This window comes from Colobus angolensis, unplaced genomic scaffold, assembly GCF_000951035.1.
Source record: "Colobus angolensis palliatus isolate OR3802 unplaced genomic scaffold, Cang.pa_1.0 Scaffold5, whole genome shotgun sequence".
In the NCBI taxonomy this organism is placed as follows: domain Eukaryota; kingdom Metazoa; phylum Chordata; class Mammalia; order Primates; family Cercopithecidae; genus Colobus; species Colobus angolensis.
Genome location: NW_012118487.1, coordinates 3,585,734 through 3,605,594, shown reverse-complemented (window position 1 = coordinate 3,605,594; position 19,861 = coordinate 3,585,734). Strand labels below are relative to the sequence as shown.

General features: G+C 41.5%; 1 protein-coding gene across 1 annotated transcript in view; it reads left to right on the top strand.

The window, feature by feature from the left end:
• Positions 1-11,956, top strand: part of STOX2 (storkhead box 2) — a 111,851-nt gene extending 99,895 nt beyond the window's left edge. Inside the window, exons 3-4 of the mRNA XM_011959556.1 lie at positions 3,448-5,713; positions 11,320-11,956. Of these exons, the coding sequence (XP_011814946.1) occupies positions 3,448-5,713; positions 11,320-11,515 (2,462 nt within the window). The 3' untranslated portion in view covers positions 11,516-11,956. The remainder of the gene's footprint in view (positions 1-3,447; positions 5,714-11,319) is intronic.
• The last annotated feature ends 7,905 nt before the right edge of the window (positions 11,957-19,861 follow it).

Here is a 19,861-nt window from a genome sequence, read left to right as displayed (position 1 = left end):
AGAGTGAGATGTTATCTCAAAAAAAAAAAAAAAAAGCAATACGTAGGTCCAAGTAGATCACAGTGTCATGCAGTGTTTTTAAATAGTTATTTTTGCTTTGAAAAATGTAAAGGTGTGGAAGAGGTCAGGTTCAGGCCTGTTAGGATGTAAAGTGTATTTTTGTTCTTTAAGCCCTCAACATCTGAATTCATGCTAAACTTGCAGAGTCGAATCTGGAAGTAGTGGAGTATGCAAATGTTAAATATCCATCACAACCATCACTTTCTCAGGTCAACCCTACAGATTTCTGGTAGAACCTGAATTTCATAGATGAGCAGTCAGTGTACTAGGGCTTAATAATAAAACGATAATCATAAACATAAGCAACTTTCAGTTAAGTCTGAAAACCCTCAGGTCATAGCCTGGAAAATGGATTGGATGGGGGCAAAGAATGTTTCCAGTGTGCATTATCAAATTAAACATGATTTGATTGATATACCTGGAAACCCAAGACATAAGAAAATTTAAGCACGAATACTCTATGGAAATAGAAAATTGTTTCTCTATTTTTTTCTCTATTTTTCTTTTTATTCTTTCATTTGAGAACCACCGGAGAACCTGTTTTAATTGTAAGTCAAGATGATTGCATTGTAGTCATGATTCTATATATTAATAGCTTTATGAGTTTCCTAAGATCATCATTTGGAAGACCTACAGTCAGCAAATTCTATAATAAAATTAAACTTTTGCTTTATAGTAATAGCTATTTTTACCACGCATACCTCAGCTTTCCCTTATTAGGAGCCATGGTAAACTGGTCAATCATGAATACTTATAAATGAACTTTACGAGTTTTTGAGGAAGTTTGTCACATTGTTGACTGAAAGTATGCTACCATTTAAGATGTGGTCGGTTTTAAACATGGGCTTGCTATCTTGATTACTGTGCCAGACAATGACAGTGGGCATCATTTGTGAGACTGCGGTGCAGAGGTGTGCCTCATCTCAGAAGGTATATACCGTGTCAGTGGTGTCCCCTGAAGTTATTCAGTGGAAGGCACTTTGGAAGGCAGAGGCGGGAAGATCGCTTGAGCCCAGGAGTTCGAGACCAGCCTGGGCAACATGGAGAAACCCCATCTCTACAAAAAATATAAAAATTACTTGGGTGTGGTGGTGTGTGTCTGTCGTCCCAGCTACTCGAGAGGCTGAGGTGGGAGGATCACCTGAGCCTGGGGAAGTTGAGACTGCAGTGAGCTGAGATCTTGTCACTACACTTCAGCCTGTGCAAGGGTGAGACTCTGTCTCAAAGAAAAAAGAAAAAAAAGAAAGAAAAAAATTCATTTCTATTTTGTACAGAAAGTATTATAAAATTAAAAAACAAATTTTGTTATTATTGGTCTTAAAATTGTTTGTGTAAAAACTAATGTTAGCTTACCAGAAGGAAAGTATTAGACTAAAAGGAAACCATGCGACTCAAAAATTAAATAATGATATTAACACATTATCTATGAACAATGCTACCTTTTCTGCCTTGGTCACTAAGGATGCCTTCTGAAGATGGTAATGCAAATGGGTGTGTATGTTACCTCGCATTCATGGATTTTCTCCCCTTGAGAATTCCAGGCCATTTCTAATACCTTGATTTCCTACTGTGGAAGGACTTGGGGAGTTGAAGCAGCTCAGCTCACCCAGGTGTTCTAGGTTGGTGCACATCGTTGTTTGAAGGCAATCTGGTTTTCTGTGAGTCCCGACCCGAAGTGGAGGCTAACTCCCAGCTGATATTTATTGAGCACTCTCTGTGTGCCGTGCCCTGCTCCACACACACTAAACTCCTTTCACCTCAGCCCTGTGGCTACAGGTACTATTGCCCTCCACCTTTTGATGACAGTAAATGAAGGCTCAGAGAGGCTGAGCTGCCTCAGGTGGTGCCAGCTGTCTTCATTTGCTGGGACTGCTGTCACAAAGTGCAGGTGGCTCAAACAACCACCATTTATTGTCCTACGGTTCTGGAGGCCGGAAGTCCAGAATCACGATCTCAGCAGGCTTGGTTGTCCTTCTGAGAGCTGTGAGCCCCCGTCCTCCGCTTATGGATGGCCACCTTCTCTGTGTCTCCGCGGTGTCTTCCCTCTGTGCCTTTCTGTCTCCAGCTTTCCCCTTTTCAGAAGAAGGACATCAGCCGTATTAGATTAGAGACTGCTCTGATGACCTCATTTTAACTTGACTCTAAAGACCCTTTCTCCAAATAAGGTCATATTTAAAAGGGTATTAGGGGTTAGGATTTCAACATACAAATTGGGATGGGGAGTGCGTAATTCAACCGGTGACGCCAGCTAGCAATGACAGGGCAGGAGTTTCAATCCAGCAGCCTGGCCCCAGCCTTTTGGTCTCCACCTTCCACTGCCTTATTCGTGTTAGGCTGAACCACATGAAGCTGCTATTTTTGTGAGTCAGATGGTTACATATTGGCAGTTTCATACGATTCAACCTGACCGATTTCAGATCAATCTTCTAAGTATTATCACCTTGTATGTGCCTGGCACTGAGAAATGAAGAACACCCAAGAAATGAAGTAAGTAGGCTGGAGCCTGGAGAAGTTAAACTCTCTTAAGAATTTATACTCTTAATTCTGTCTCTTAAGGTAGACGAGGCATAAACATGCACAAAAACCCTTTGAAAGCAATGATCAGTCATACAAAGAAACTTTCATCATTTTTATCTGGTGTTTCTATTCTAGCCAGTATGGCAATTTTGGACAAACAGATATAGAGTGTCAAAGCCTTCACTCGTGTATTTATTAGGGCGCTTTGGTTAGAAATTAGAAAAACCACCTTCATCTTACTGACGGACGCCCAAAAGGAGAACATTCTTACATGAATTTTACCCGTGCTGCAGTCAGTTTCCAAATGGAAGGCGATGACTCCAAAATTAGAGGGTACATCATAAACAGTAGTCAAGTCTAGCTGCCCTTTTATATAATTCACAAAATTAAGTTTATTAAGTAAAATCTTTAACAATGAGCACATACAGCAACTCCTCTCTGGTAGCCTCCATATATGTTAGATGTGTTTTTTAATATCAAGGTAGATACTTTCACTCTGCTTCTCTAGTTGCTTTCATATCATATTATGGAAAACATTTTTCATTTTTCTCTCATTTAAAAATATTCTGTCTTTCAAACAACAGATAACAACAGTAGCAATCTGTCTCCACCTAACTTCCATCTCTGTCTTCACAGCTTTTATATCTGCTCATTCTGTGGGTAGTAATTTAGGAGTTATCCAAGAAGGCGAGGATTTGCACTGAACTTAATGAACACCTTTGTCTGAATAGTGCATCCCAGCCATGTCATGGTACTCGGCATCTTGGCAAATGAATAGGATCCTGGAAATCGGGAATCAACATGTTCTGTCTTCATTCTCACAAGTGGATTTTTTTGTTGTTGTTTTGTTTTCTTTTGTTTTTTTTTCAGGTGTTCCAACCCCAAGCCAAGAAATTCTGCGGCACACGCTGAACACGCTGGTACGGGAGCGGAAAATCTACCCAACTCCAGATGGCTACTTCATCGTGACCCCGCAGACTTATTTCATAACTCCTTCCCTCATAAGAACTAACAGTAAATGGTACCATTTGGACGAGAGGATACCTGACCGGTCTCAGTGCACCTCTCCGCAACCCGGGACCATCACGCCCTCTGCCTCAGGCTGTGTCAGGGAAAGGACATTGCCCCGAAACCACTGCGACTCCTGCCACTGCTGCAGAGAAGACGTGCACAGCACGCATGCACCCACCCTGCAGAGGAAGTCTGCCAAGGACTGCAAAGACCCTTACTGCCCCCCTTCTCTGTGCCAGGTGCCACCCACTGAAAAGAGCAAAAGTACTGTAAATTTTTCCTATAAGACAGAAACTCTCTCAAAACCTAGAGATAGTGAAAAGCAGTCAAAAAAATTCGGGCTCAAGTTATTCCGGCTAAGTTTTAAAAAAGACAAGACCAAACAGCTGGCCAATTTTTCTGCCCAGTTTCCTCCTGAAGAGTGGCCCCTGCGAGACGAGGACATGCCAGCCACGATCCCCCGAGAGGTAGAGATGGAGATCATTAGGCGCATTAACCCAGACCTGACCGTGGAAAATGTCATGCGGCACACGGCACTCATGAAGAAACTGGAAGAGGAAAAGGCCCAGAGGAGTAAAGCCGGGTCCTCTGCCCATCACAGCGGAAGGAGTAAAAAGAGTAGGACTCATCGGAAGTCCCATGGAAAGTCTCGGTCTCACAGCAAGACACGAGTGTCTAAAGGAGACCCCTCCGACGGTTCACGCCTGGATATCCCAGGTGAAAGAGAGTATGACTTCTGTGATCCTCTTGCCAGGGTGCCCAGGGAGGGCTGCTTCATCATTGAACACAAAGGAGATAACTTCATCATGCACAGCAACACCAACGTGCTGGAGTCCCACTTCCCCATGACACCAGAATGGGATGTGTCCGGTGAACTGGCCAAAAGGAGAACTGAGATGCCTTTTCCTGAACCTTCTAGGGGAAGCTCCCACTCAAAAGTGCACCGAAGCCACAGCCATACCCAGGACCGGAGGTCCAGGAATGAGAGATCCAACAAAGCCAAGGAGAGATCCAGGTCCATGGATAACTCCAAAGGCCCTCTGGGTGCTTCCTCTCTAGGGACGCCAGAAGACCTGGCTGAAGGCTGCAGCCAAGATGACCAGACCCCCAGTCAATCCTACATTGACGACAGTACTTTAAGGCCTGCACAGACTGTTGGTCACCAAAGGGCTCACATTTCGTCCACAAGCTATAAAGAGGTGTGTATTCCAGAGATAGTCAGTGGGAGCAAGGAACCATCCAGCGCTTGTAGCCTTTTGGAGCCAGGCAAACCACCTGAGAGTTTGCCGTCCTATGGCGAACTCAACTCTTGTCCAACAAAAACAGCCACAGATGACTATTTCCAGTGCAACACCTCTAGTGAGACAGTGCTCACGGCACCATCACCTCTGGGAAAGAACAAGGAGGACCATGACACCCTGACTTTGGTAGAAGGGGTGAAAAAGCTCTCCCCATCTGATAGGCAGGTCCCCCACTCCTCCAGGGAGCCTGTAGGACACAAGGAGGAGTCACCAAAAGGGCCGGGTGGGGGCCCAGCTGCTTCGGGAGGAGTGGCTGAAGGGATCGCCAACGGACGCCTCGTCCAGCACCATGGTGCCGAGCCCAGCAGCTTGGACAAGAGGAAAGAGATATTTAGCAAAGACACCCTGTTCAAACCTCTTCACAGCACCTTGTCTGTAAACAGCTATCACAAATCCAGCCTGTCCCTCCTCAAATCTCACCCGAAGACACCTACTGACACATTGCCAGGCCGATGTGAGAAACTGGAACCGTCCTTGGGGACCTCGGCAGCGCAAGCCACGCCTGCTTCCCAACGTCAGCAGGAGTCAGGAGGGAACCAGGAAACCTCTTTTGACTATTACAACGTCTCTGATGATGATGACTCGGAGGAAGGGGCAAACAAGAACACGGAGGAGGAGAAAAATAGAGAGGACGTAGGCACCATGCAGTGGCTCCTCGAGAGGGAGAAGGAAAGAGACCTGCAGAGGAAATTTGAAAAGAACCTCACCCTTCTCGCCCCAAAAGAAACCGACAGCAGCAGCAACCAGAGAGCCACCCATTCAGCCAGGCTCGACAGCATGGACAGCAGCAGCATCACAGTGGACAGTGGATTCAACTCCCCACGGTAGGGAGAGGTGTCTCTGTGCACATATGCACCTAGCGGGGCCTGGGGCTTTATGCACGTAACTTGACACGTTTCTGATTTCATAGTCTCAGTTCTATGGATGAGGGTTAAGAGTTGTATGGTTTGTATTGTTAACAATCTGTTTCTGACTTCTTTTTCAGGAATTGAAAAAAATGTTTCTGCACCTGCAGAGATCACCAATCTGGACTGGTGGGTTGGCTCCTCCCTTCAAACTTGCATCAGTCTGATCTAACTAAAACCAACATTTCCAGTATTTTTTCTGCTACGTTCATACTGCCACCCATGCTAAGAGAAGGATGTTTTTTAAGTCCTTCAAAAATAGTCACTTTTTGAGTCGAATAAATAGTCTGGGGGCAGGGGAGGAAGATAGGGGTTGGGAGTAAATTGATTGATGCTAGGATAGGAATCCCTCTAGTGAAAATATAATAGCAGATCTCAAAACCTCTCCAATGGATCTAGAAGCTTGTTACCATTTGGATCCCAGTGTTCTGTGCAGCCTGTCCCTCTGGCTCACACATCTTCCTTTCGCCGCCAAGAAATGGAATATTTCTTCCCTCACAGCGAGGGCAGGGGCCTGTGCTCTGTTAGATCAAAGCACGTGCCATGTTTATTTCTCCTCCGCAGAACTGACGGAGCCCCTTTGGGCAGTCTAATTGCAGTCTAATTGTAGTTCCTTCTTGGTAGTAGGTGTTAGTTCAGCCAAGGGTTGACAGTTGAGAGTTAGTGGTGCCCAGTGGTCATGGCCAAAGCTCTAGAGTTGTGCAGGCATTCAGAAAGCAAACAAGAGTCTGTGCAACTTCCTTTTTTCTCCTTAACTCTTTCTTCTCCTCAACGAGTAACATGGGACCTAATTCTCCTTCTAACTTCTACTCCAGATTGGTGACTCTGAGATGCAGAAATACTACTGAGAGATTGACATTTCTCATCAGCTGTGATTCCCAAGATTTTGCAATACTTATAATTTTAACACGGATTCAGATAGGATTATGTACTTCATATATTTATTTTAATTATTAAGAATTAAAATTAATTCTGTTGTGATCATTTCACTATATCCCTGGATAATTTTGGAAGTATCACACAGCTGGAACTGGGAATCATTAATTGCTTCATCCCATACTAGGCCTTTGCGATTTATTAAAGGGCTGGTTTATTATTATTATTATTATTATTATTATTATTATTTTGGTCATGGAGCCTTTCTTCCAAGTTAACACGTGTGTGGAAGTCTAATGTCTGCACAGAGCTGAGAGATGGCCTTGGTGATAGTGGAGACTATGGGCCCCAGTCCCTCTCCCCATCCCTCGAGGAGCCTCTGAGACCTCAGGGAGCCATGGGCCTCAGCCTGAAAACCACTAGTCTACTAAGTGGCTTTGCTGAGAAATCATTTTTGCTAAATAATTTTTTATCTCAAATCAGATATTAATTTTCCGATTTATTTTAACTATCCTTTTTTCCTTCATTTTCCTGTTCTATTCTTTTTTCCTCTTGAGTTCCTAGTAGTGGATACCGGATTAGCAAAACAGAAGGTCTGTAATCGTGGTAGAAGTTCAGAACAGTTGCTGGTGGAAGGTGTGGTGTCTTTGCTTGTGTCTTTCTGTTCTACTGTTTCTCATTATGTAGTCTCTGCCTCCTACCTGCTTTTCACACGCTGGTTTTAAACCTTTCTCCTTTCCCTCTGGGCCCCTGGGCTTCCACAGACAGGAAGCTGCCATACTAAGGAGATAGTTGCTTAGGCGACATTGGGAGTAGTTTAATGGGTTCTAGCTAGAAAACCTTCCGGTGCATAACACTGAAAGTTTTTTGTTTGTTTGAAGGTAAACAGAGATATTCATGAAATGGTTGAACCAGTATCTCTACAGAAAATATTTTACTCTCTCTAAACTTGGGGTGCAGAATATAGAATTTATGACTGGGATTATTTCTTGAAGTAAGTTGAATTTCAGTTGTTTCATTATGTACTTAAAGTTAAATGCTTTGTCATGGCAGAAGGTAAAGCTTGTTCTAAAGAGACAACCTTTGCACAATAGCCACGTCTGCCCACTAATATTAAGTAGAATTTGCTCTACAGGAAAACATGTATCACCTATACATTTTATGTAGTTAGTAGAGAATCTACAGACAATTACTAAATTTACCCCTTTCGTATTTACTACCCTTCGATTAAAAGCTAGGTGACAAACTATTTTCTACACACCATAATAAAGTCACACAGTTGTCTCGCTGATCCAGGAGTATGTTCTGCAAAGGAAAGTGTTTGACTTCTAGAGACTTTACCTTCCAGTCTGGGGACTATTTTAGACAGATAGCATTATCATGCTCATACCTTACCCTTGCTGTGAGCCATGGGAATCTTTATTAATTTTTTTTAGAGACACGGTCTCACTCTGTTGCCCAGGCTGGAGTGCCGTGGTGATTGTAGCTCACTGCCTCCTGGAACTCCTGGGCTCAAGCAGTCCTCCCAGTTCAGCCTTCTGAGTAGCTGGGACTATAGGTGTGTGACACCATGCCTGGTCATTTAAAAAAAAATTTTTGTAGATCCTTCTGCCTTGGCCTCCCAAAGTGCTAGGATTATAGGCATGAGCCACCATGCCCAGCCCTGACATGAAAAGCTTAAGCAAGCCATTTATTAAAATCTTTCAGTAAATAAGCTGCAACCAACCAACCAAACAAACAAACAAAAAGACCCCAAAAGGTGATTTTTCTCCACGCCCCAGGGTATCAGTGCTGGCTCAGAAGTCATGTTCAGCCACATTTCCAAAATTCTTTAGTCCCTTTTGTTGGGAATTAAAGGGGATGTAGATGGAAAAAGGGTAGAAACTTGAACTGTGCTATGAGATCTAATATTGAAAATGAGAAGTCTTGACGTGAAAAGCCTGCGATTCCAAATGTGAGGCCTAAAGCTGGTTGATGAACACAATATGAAAATCAAGAGACCAAAGGCTGCCAGGGCTATATCTGCTTAATGTATTGCACGAACGTGTGCTGTAGACGCCTGGGGCCAGGGGAACACATGCGCACAGAAGGACGAACAACACAGCCACTTGGTCCATTTCTCCTCCCTATAAAATCCTGAAATCCTATTTTTAAGGTTGCACTCCATTAGCTCTCTTTTAAAAAAAAAACCCAACTTTTGGAATTTGAGGAATATTTTTACTGCTAACATTCCATCTCCTTTAACTTTTTCGTCAGCATATCTGGAGCCCTCGGTGTGAATGTCACAGACTGTAATCATTATTGCAACAATAATGAAGTCCATTCTTTGGAGAAGATGAAGTACTCTACATATTCACCACTATTAACATGTTGGCCATGATTGAAGGTGGGCGAAGGGATCTTATCGTAGAGATAGACCCCGGCTCAGATGATCTATTGTAATATGTGTTTATGGTGTCTGGTATACAGCAGGCACTCAATAAATGTTGAGCCCACCCCTCGAAAGCTGGTTTAAGAGTGAATCCTTTGAACCTTAAAATGTATTTTCCCATAGAAAATACGTCATTTGTAATACATGGATTCTGAAGCGAACCCACAGTCACTATTTATTTCATTATATGCTAGGTGTGTAACAGAAATAATCCACATTTTCTACCTTATTAGCGTACAGATTCTTCCTTGATGCTTATTTCTTCTTCACAGTCACCCTCGGAGTCGGTAAATCCCATCGTAACTCTCTATTTTAGAGAGGAGGAAGTCAGATACTGTAAAAAGTTACTTTAGTGGTTAAGAATGAAACCAAAGGAATGTGTCTTGAAATCTTCGGGGTTTTGCATCTTTCCTGCCCCTCCTCCTTCCTCCGCCTGCTGCATGCCTCAGTGGTAGCTCTGGCAAAGCCACTGGTGAATTTTCCTGGAGGACATGTCATGTAGACAAGTCTAACACTTTCCCTTTTAGTGATGACATTTTGGAGTGTCCTTTAGGTTTGCTCAGATTTACTAACATAAGCGTTATGAAAAACTTGAGTTCTCTCTATAAGTGGATTACCTTTCTGGAGGCACCCTTGACATTCAAGAAAATTCCAGGGTTTTTTTTGTTTGTTTGTTTTTGGTTGTCAGTGAACAAACTGCCTTTTAAACAATGAACTCTTGGCTTCTTGGTGAGAAGCACACTCAAAGCCACAAGGAGTCAGGCTTGAATAACCTCTTGGAAAGCGCTCTCAGAGCACAGGATTCAGACAGAGTTGCTATCGGCCTAGGATGGGAATGAAGGAGAGGAGAGGACGTCTCCGCTGCAGTGGTTTGACCTGTTAACTAGCTCTAGCAGGCTTAAGTCAGATGTGGGGACCAGCTCTCAGAGAATATTTCCTAAGCGTCGACTCTGCCTCATGCAGTGGATGTTTTGAGAATGCTTCTGGCTTCCTCAGTCTCTGTAGCTGATAGAGTTCTTGTAGCCACATTGAGGTTCTGGAACAGGAAACCTACTCAGTTCTTCTCAATCTGGGCCAGTCATCTGATTTCTGCCATTGCCCTATGCATTTGAAATCTTAAATGTTCTAAATATCTTAAAGCAATGAAATAGATTCAAATGTTTCTAACTTAGAAAAAGTAAAAGAGAGAGCAAAATAATACAACTTTTAAATCACATCTATTCTATACGAATTATTTTAAAAGACAATATTTCACCTATAATCCCAGCATTTTGGGAGGCCAAGGCAGGCGGATTGCTTGCACTCCGGAGTTGGAGACCAGCCTGGGCAGCATGGCAAAACCCAGTCTCTACTAAAAACACAAAAATTGGCTGGGTATGGTGGCACATGTCTGTGGTCCCAGCTACTCGGGCGACTGAGGTAGAAGGATTGCTTGAGCCAGGGAGGCGGAGGTTGCAGTGAGCTGAGATCACACCTCTGCACTCCAGCCTGGGGGACAGAGCAAGACCTTGTCTCCAAAAAAAAACCAAAAAAACCCAAAAATCCAAACAAAAACAATCCTGCCGAAGTGGAGCAGAAATGACTGGAAACTTAACAAATCAATGGGAAAAAAAATCTACAGTCCTTTATCGAAAATATAATGTATTTTAACTAACGTGTTAAATTTTGAAACAGTAGAATAAAACATTTAAAATGAATTTTATTCTCATCTGTGCAGCAAATGCTCAGGGTCCCCCGAAAAAGGGCATGCTTAGAGTCCCCCAAAGTCAAAATCTAGTCCAGAACGAAAATGGAATCTTTAGGATAAAATTATCGAGTGTGTTCAGGAGCGGCTATGCCAGTGAATTTCCAGCCTGAAATGAAATCATGACTTAGGTGTATTTATGAGTATCCATTTTAAAAACCACTGCGAGAGCTAGCTATCACCTCCAATTTTGAAGTCGTTTGTTTCCTTGAGACATTTCAAAGTACATTTAGCTGTTTAAAAACCCTTTATTCACTGAGTGTGCTGCTGATTATTACATGTCTGTGGAAGCTTCTGGAGCCCGTGGTGGAGAGGCAGATGTGAATAATCAGTCGAGATGTATATTGATATGACATTATGAACCAACAGAGGAAATCCATTAACGACATCATTTGCTCTTCCTCTGGGGCTCAATTTATAATTATTTATGTTCCAAACAAAACAAAACAAAACAAACCCTTTTTACTCTTTTAGTACTCGGGAGAGCCTGGCTTCCAACACATCAAGCATTGTTGAAAGTAACCGTCGTCAGAACCCTGCATTGAGCCCGGCCCATGGTGGAGCTGGTCCAGCCTTCAACTTCCGAGCGAGCACGGACCCGCCGACAAATGAAGCTGAGAAGCTGCAGAAACCTTCCAACTGCTTGCAAGCTTCTGTTACTAGTGTGTGATAGTCCTTCTGCCTCAGATCTTCTGTCTCATTCGATACAGCAAAGTTTACGACACTGGGACTGATGTTTACATCTTTGGAAAGACAAGCATCTCAACCACAGTTTTTGTGTTTACTTAAACTGTGCTGCTAAGTAGGGCTAGGGCAAAAAAACACAAAAAATCTTTATTTCAGAGTATTGCTTTTCACATTTATGGCTCTGTAGCAACTGAATAACAGTAGGGGTGATATGTATACTTTTGCTTCACTAATTGTATCTGAGCACACATAGGAAAGTCTAGACACTGTAAGTGTAATATGCATTTTCAATGTCATGCAGTTGCCAATTCCATTTTAAAATGCCACAGATGCGTGTTGCTCCCAGTCTGTGGTTAGACGGTGCCACAGAACTGATCCTTGACACTTCCAAAAACAAAAACAAAAAAAAACAAAAAACAAACAAACAAACAAAACTAAGCCACCGCGAAATGTCAAATGCAAGGGTCCACCTTGAGGGAAATAGATGCCAAACTAACTAGAAGGGTCCCTGGCCCTTTGTGTGTGAATTGTTTATGCACCAGTCATTTTTCACTGTGAGTTTTCGTGACACTATTTTGCAGGAGCCCATGGAAGTGTGTGAGAAGGAGTCGCAATGGAAATCGCTGGGAGTGAATGTTTTCAGGATTTTGTTTTCAAGTGTAACAGATGCTTGTCTGATTTTTTAACCTTCCATGATCACAAACAGGAATATAGGCCTTTGAATCTGAAGTGGACAAAGGAAAGGAATTTCCAATCTGGCTGGGGCACAGCACTAGGTGATGGGAGAGGCGATGTGGACTTGTAAAAGGTATTACTCAAATATCGAAGGAAGAGAATTTCCTCCTTGTGATACTTAGGATGACCCTATCTTACTCAAATAGATACAATAATTAGTTTGTTTAAAAGCAAAACGTTCTTCGTGATACAAATGAAGAGTATGGCCTGAGGATGTTATTCTTTCTAATGGAAGGACATAAATCTATTTTATGTAGTTTTAGATAGAATGCCTAAATTAGGCTGTGGGAGATAATTTTTAGTGGTTATAGGAAAGAGCAAATTTAGGGAGAGTTGAACTTCAGGCCTTTTATTCCTGGGAAGATATCTATAGAGAAAACTTTTAAAATAATTTTTGATTAGAAATATACATGTGCCCATGTAATAAACAACAGAATGTGCTCATTCTGCTAGTGTGGTATAATCCTAATTTGTACTCCCCTAAAATTTATCAGAATAACAATTATGCATACATGAACTATGCCAGAGTAATGTTTACAGATACTTTGTAACCAATTTCAGGAGGCGTTTTTAGGTGGATGTGTAGTTAATTAGCCCAACTCATTTCAAAATGGTTTGTGAACATTTTGCTTTGGTTTCCAGTGTCATGTTGAACACAAAGAAGACCCAGCAGCAAAGAGATGACCAATAATTTCATCTTATAGCAAAGAGACATTCCAACATTCCCACGTTTTATTTTCTGAGAACAGTGGAACAGATCTGTAGCAATGGAATGTTATTTGCAAAAGGGTTACATAGGACACAAGTAAGTGTTCTGACATAAAGTTTTATTTAGTTCAGTGGCATGTGCTGCTGGGAGCCATACACCATAAAATATATATATATCCCAAAATAAATCTAGAATATTTTCACCTCCGATTTCAGTAATTGGCATATGATTTGTGAGACACATCTATTTTTGTATCAGGTTTAATCACTAGCAATCTGTTGAAAGAATCCAGTCCTATACACAGTTGGACTCATTCTTGAAACCTTTAAATGCTCCCTCATAGTTTTTCAGTTATTTGGAAGTTGCATTGGTTCAAACTGAACTCCTTGAGTTTGGTATAAATTCCTTTTTTGTACTTACTATAGTGAAACTTCAGCATGTTTCTTAGTAAACTTCCATACCAGTGAAATGCTTAAGCCAGTTGGCTTTCAGTCTCATGCCTTATTTCCTCCAAGGCATGCCTCGACGCATTGTTTGTCTTATTGCTTAAGTATGTCCAGAAGGAATGATCATGTATCTAATAGACTACATAGTCAGTTCCCTTGGGGAGTTATATATCATACGGTTACGAAATTTTTGTCTAAATTCATTTTTTCCAAAAACCTGCTCTCAAATTTTTCTTCTACTCTCAGTTCATAAATAATATAACCATTGAAACAACACATCAGCCTCTAGCTGATCCTCTGAAAGTAGCCATTGAAATAATCGAATGCTGTGTGAACAGGAAAGGAAAGCATTACCTTTAAGAGAAGCTTTAAAATAGGAATTTATTGATATTTCACGAGATATAGGTTTACAGAAGACATTATTCAAATAAATATGTACACTATTTGCCTGATGCTATGGGGTACATAGTTTTTTAAAAACTCCCTTAGACCAGCAGCCATTAGTGTAGAAATGATGGACTTTAAAGGTGATACCATGTAAGCAGATGTTGCATGTAAAAGTATTCCTGCCTGAATCTGGTTGAGATTCTTGAACAGGGGAGGAGTGGCTGCTGGCAGCACATTACAAATGTCATCTGAGGTCACGGTGAGGCTCTCGGTCCCGGAACAGTGGGGTCCTCGCCAGGCGTTGCCAGTATCCTTTTCCTCCTGTGAAATCATAGCTTTGTGTTACGCGACTGCTTATCCAGTCTTAGGGTTTAGCAACTGAAAGGTTTACAAAACCGAATCTGGTTGAATCTCTGTGAAAGGGTCAACACATCTGTCGGCATTTTGCACACTTATGTATTATTATGATACAACATATTACTTTATGGTAATTTTTATTTTTACATATAACTACCTCCATAAATTTGATGAAATGGCAGCCGTGTGTTAAAATGTATCGTTCAGAAGCGCAAAGTTGAACACTTCCTTCAACATTAGGGCATGGCGTGCTGTGTGTGTCAGTGATTGCCTCTGTGGACTCATGACTTTCCATCGCCATGGCTTTCTCTTACGCCCTTGTTTGGCTTTCAGATGTAATCCTGTCTTCTCCTCTCTTCCCCACGAAAGCGCACTCGATTTTGTTAGGAATGGACGGAAGTTTAAAAATTCTTGTGCCCAACCCCGCCCCCCACCCATTCCTGTTAAAAGTTCTCTGGAGAAGAGCCAATGGGTGAACGTAATTGAGAGAGCTGTTTACCCCTTTGGAAATCTGATTTGAAGTCTAAGTTTTCAGTAACAGAAGACACACAAGCAATGTGGACTGCCAAGCTTGAAGCACTTTGGGCTCTGCCTTCACTCGCATGCTACCATGTTGAGCCCAAACTCCACTTTAATTAAAAGAGCTGTGCTGTGAATTCCACAACTTCTGTTAAATAATTTGTATTCCATTTTATATATTTTGCACATCTCAGGGGACCAGAATAAACATATGAACGGGGGGGTACCATCAAATAGAGAAAACAAATAGAAGAGGTGAATGGAGACTAGCTGGATAAAAATAACAAATTACTGCTTCTCTGATGTTGTGAAGGTCGGGTTCAGGAAGCGTCAATTCACAGTTAATCTGGAATAACAGTGATCTGAACACCAGCTGTTCCCAGGTCCCTCTTTTTCATAGCCCAACCAGCATTTCTAAAATGTAAATTTAAATTACATTGCAGTCACCATGGGGAGAAGAAACCTGTTCAGTGGAAGCAGAAGCATTGTTCCTTTTTTAGGTTGGCGCAGCTTTGCAAAATTCTACCCAGGATAAACCACTTATCACCACCAAGTGTACTTGAAAATAAAGTTTTTAACTTAAATTACAAGCATATTGCTCACAATACAATAGTGATCATTTTTTGAAAGTCTCGCCATTTATAACATGGGCAGTATTTGGAGCTTGATTTAAAAACCAACAACATAATGACTTTGCACGATTCACTTTGGGATCTCAAAGTGCTTCCAAAGCATTCAGATTCGCAAACAATTCACAAGACAGGTCCTCTTCGTAATACCCATACTTGAAATGAACAAAACAAAAGGAGTGACTTAAGATTCCCCAGAAACACAGTGGCAGCTATCAATGATCTGTTTTCTATCTGTTTGATAGACCATCATGAGAAATCACTAAATACAATGCTATTTTTCTGATGTGTGCTAATAAAGTCAAAGAAAACAAATACAACTTGACACTTTTGTCCATTTTCATTCAAAAAAAAAGTTCAGGGTGTTTGGAATTTTACACCTCAGCACACCTTACTGGTATCGATGGATGAAGCTGGTGATTGACAGATCCACCCAAATGCTGTTGCAGTCAGAAGCCGACCTGGACACACACCCTTGTTTACAGTTTCATACTGGGTTTCGATAGTTCCCGTGCTAAATCATTCAGGAACACGACTGCTCCTGGCAGTGGAAGGTGCTGAAACAGAAATTTTAATTAAAAACTTTATCAAGTACTCTTCACAGTGCTCCTTAGCACCATAGAAATTCAGTACAGTATATCGAGCCCTACTTTGGAGGAGCTGGATTTCTGAGGGAGCTGATCCAGTTCTAAGTGTTTTCTCAAATTAGGAGATAGATGATCTTTGACAGGGATCTCCTCCGTCACCACAGGCCAGTCACAACTAGCCACGCGCTGCCAGACCTCAGTGGCCCAAGCAGGAGCGATCTCTTCTTTCCCCGGTCTCCCCCAGGACCGTCCTGCCCATTGTCAACATCATCCAGGGCTCCTCTGGTAGTGATTGACTTTTCTACACATGTTCAGGGCTTGGGGGAGCTAGAATACAGGAAACATGAATGCAAAAGGCATGGAAAACACTTTTGCTTTGGGTTAGTAAAATCTGGGCAGGAAAGAGATTACTATCAGTCTGAGCTTTGCCAAGTGAGATAAAAGAATCAGCTGTCGCCCCATTCCTCTCCCAGAAGGTCTTATGGTATTAAGGATCCATCCAATATTCTCCCACAGATTTTTATTCAGGAGATGTTTCATAAATTACATATATGAAAACATTCATTATTACATTTCATTGTGTGTTTCACACAGACATTGGCACCTTCTTATTGAGTTAATACTCTGCATCTTTTGCAGCAGCAGCCCACAAGGAGATTCCCAGTGATGGCTCCCCTAACACACAATCCTGTGATTTTACAGTTCTATGACTTAAAGTTGATGATTCACAAGATTCAGAATTCTACAAGACTCAAACGGCACTAAACTTTCTTCTTACGATTGTACATGATCGGTTATAGGGCTGTAATCATTAATTGTTGGCTTCAAATGTGGACACACACAAACACACACACACACACACACCATGCCAAGGAGGAAAGGGGGTGTTTCAAGTCAGGCAGCGATGATTCTGGAAGGCTGGAAATGTAAGGTTAGAAGCTTGACTGGTCCATGTACAGTTGCCTGCCTCCCTGTCCCAAGGCTGATCTTAGTGAACCTGTTCCCTTGCTCCCACCAAGAAGAGGTACCAAATGTGAGACCTGAGATCTCCAATATCTGTCCTCTGAAGTTTCAGGAAACTAATCATGAAGTACACACGCAGCAGCTCCTCCGCTTCCTTTCCTCCGAGGTCCTCCTTTGCATTCTCCCACCTAGATACTGACACGCCGTCACGGTGTCCACACTGGAAGGGCAGAACACGGTGCAGTATCACGCACACTCGCTGGGTTAGGAATAGAATGCCCTAGGGTCACCTTCATGCAAGTATTGACAGCTACAAATTAAAGTCCTTAGAGCAGTTGACACAGATACTACGTTCTAGAAGAGAATTAAATTTGAACGTCAAGTTTAAAGGGATCATAATTCTGCAGGTATCTTTCTCTGAGTGACTGAATGTGACTATTGCATTAGGGTAAATGAATTAAGACGTGCAAGTGGGATTTACTGTATGTTAGAAAGGAGTTTTGCAGCCAAGACTGCCTTGAATAAAATGTGTTTGCACTGAAAAAAAATTTTAAATTACTTGGTCTCTGGTTGCTGTAAAGGTCATCCAAGATGGATGTTCTGTTTATATTGTATAGTATTTCATATGAAATAATTACAGTTCATGAAATGTCTTCCCTAATGTTACTGATTTATAACAGCACATTTGTAACATGGTTTTTATCGTGTCCGTGTACCATACTGTAAATGATGATTACTTGTCATGCTTAGTATAATAACTTAAAAGAAAAAAAAGGACAGGGATTTTTGTAAGTCTATATTTGAAAGGCCCTCCCTGTGGTGATACTGTGTTCATGTTGTTTATGTAGTGTTGTGTGAAATATCCATTTTGGATTGTGTTACTTTTTAAGATATTAAATAACATTTGGTTATATGTCTTAAGTGGATTTTTTTTTTTGGTGCTTGAGAGAAAATATTTTAGGTGAGGTTCATTCATCTTCGATTAATAGGATTTTGTAACATTTTTGATTACACAATATTATTAGAGCTTCTGAGTTAAAACAACTAAAAATGAAAATTTCTGATCAAAATTCTTTTTCCATGAAAGTTGGGGGGAAAAAATCACATTTTTAGGTAACTGAATTTAAAACAGAGCGAGAGAGATGCGTATAACTACATTTTCTGTATGAAATGATAAAGTGATGTGATTCGGTCTGGGGTTTCTTTTTCATTAGCACTCATATCTCAGCTTTTGTTCCCAAGCGGATGGGATCCTCTTCCTGGTGAACACGAGGAGGCTGCTCACATGTACCAGTGAGTCACTTGCACAGGTTTGGAGTCCCCCGTGTTTAATTGCCTTCAGCTGTCATACATTCTTCTGCGTCTCTTCACTGTAGCAAATCTTTGCCCGTAGAGAATGGGCTTTTTCAAACCGAAGGGATTTGCTGCCCCATTAATGATGAAGCTAGGAAATAGCATTCTCAGTCAAAAACAACGAGCCATAAAGTCGAGCCTGATTTTCTTATAAAGGCAGTATCCAAAGTAGACTTCCAAAAATTGTTGTGAACAGTGACAGTGTCTTTGGCTAAGTGTCTGGAGACCGCGAGGTGACTGCTTTGAAGAACAAGTTGTATTTTGTTGCATAAGTTTGTCTATATATTTTAAACTGTCTCAATACAGACATTTCCTTTTTCAGGCGTGAAGTTAGGAAGAGCAGGAATACTGGGAGTATGTTGTGAGTTTTACTCTAGGACCAAAAGCAGCTGTGGTCAAGGAAAGGTAACTGTGTGTTCCTTTCAGAACTATCTAGTGAACCGAGGAAACGTGGGGACTTAAGGAGAAGGGGGAAGGCAGGATTCTGATTCCTTGGAGAGAATGGTCACAGTTCATAAACATGTTGTCTTTCCAAAGGAAATGGTATGGTTTTGACTTATTTTTAGCATTTAGAGTGGTGGGTTTTCTCCCCCTCCTTAGAGAAAATTCAAGCAGAGTACTCAATACTTGCCTCCTTCCCTGGTGTTGGCCATGAAGTCGAGAACCACTGAGTAATCAAAAGAAGTTATTCACCTGACCTTAATACTTCATTTAACTGTAAAATCTTATCCCTACTGTGGGAGTTCTTGGATTTAGAACTTGGATCTTGATCCCCCACCCCACCCCCGACCTTCACACTCAGTGGCTCCAGACCTTTCCTGTCAAGCAAATAGTTAATCATATGTGATTAATATATTTGCACAGTACATTGCTCCGTACAGGAATTTCAAGAAAAACCAAGGCACCTGTGCTCTCAAGAGAGGCCGAATAGGCTGCTTAACTGCAGCTCCTGAATTCCATCAAATAAATTCCTCCCAGGTCACTTTCCTTCGTGTTTTCCTTGCTTCTCATCCTTTATTGTAAAGTTCCATGCATTATTTTTATTTTCCATCACCTTGAGTTTATTTTACTTTACTACACTTCACTTTGCATAATAGCAATGATTTTCATTTGTTTGTTGTTATGCTATTAATATTTGGACTCACTCTTGCTCTCTGTTATTGATAACCACAATTGATCACCAGTATTTTAAATTTTACATTTATATTGTCTTTCCCTCCTTGTATCCACAGACCACTGCTATCCCTCAATCTCATTTCCACTCTCACCTTTGCACTAAGAGTCTTTGGTTCTCCAACACTTCTGTAGATATCTGCCACCAGCTGAGTCATCAGAGGCCTGATAAATGGTAACTTGCAGATATGCATGGATGGATGGATGGATGGGTGGATGGATATCGAATTAGACCAAAGGTGCCTGTATTCTTATAGTCTGAAAATGACAATGAAACAAAAGGACATATCATGCAAAAGGATATTTTGTGATGTCCATGTGACTCCCTTTTAAGAATTTATCTTGGGAAATTATTTTGTAACCTTCTTCTATCTATGCTTCAAGCCAGTGCCTACCATTCTTTACTATACAATATATGATTTATTGTGGGAAAAGTTTTTTTCCCCTGAAAGACACCTCCTTTTTTTTTTT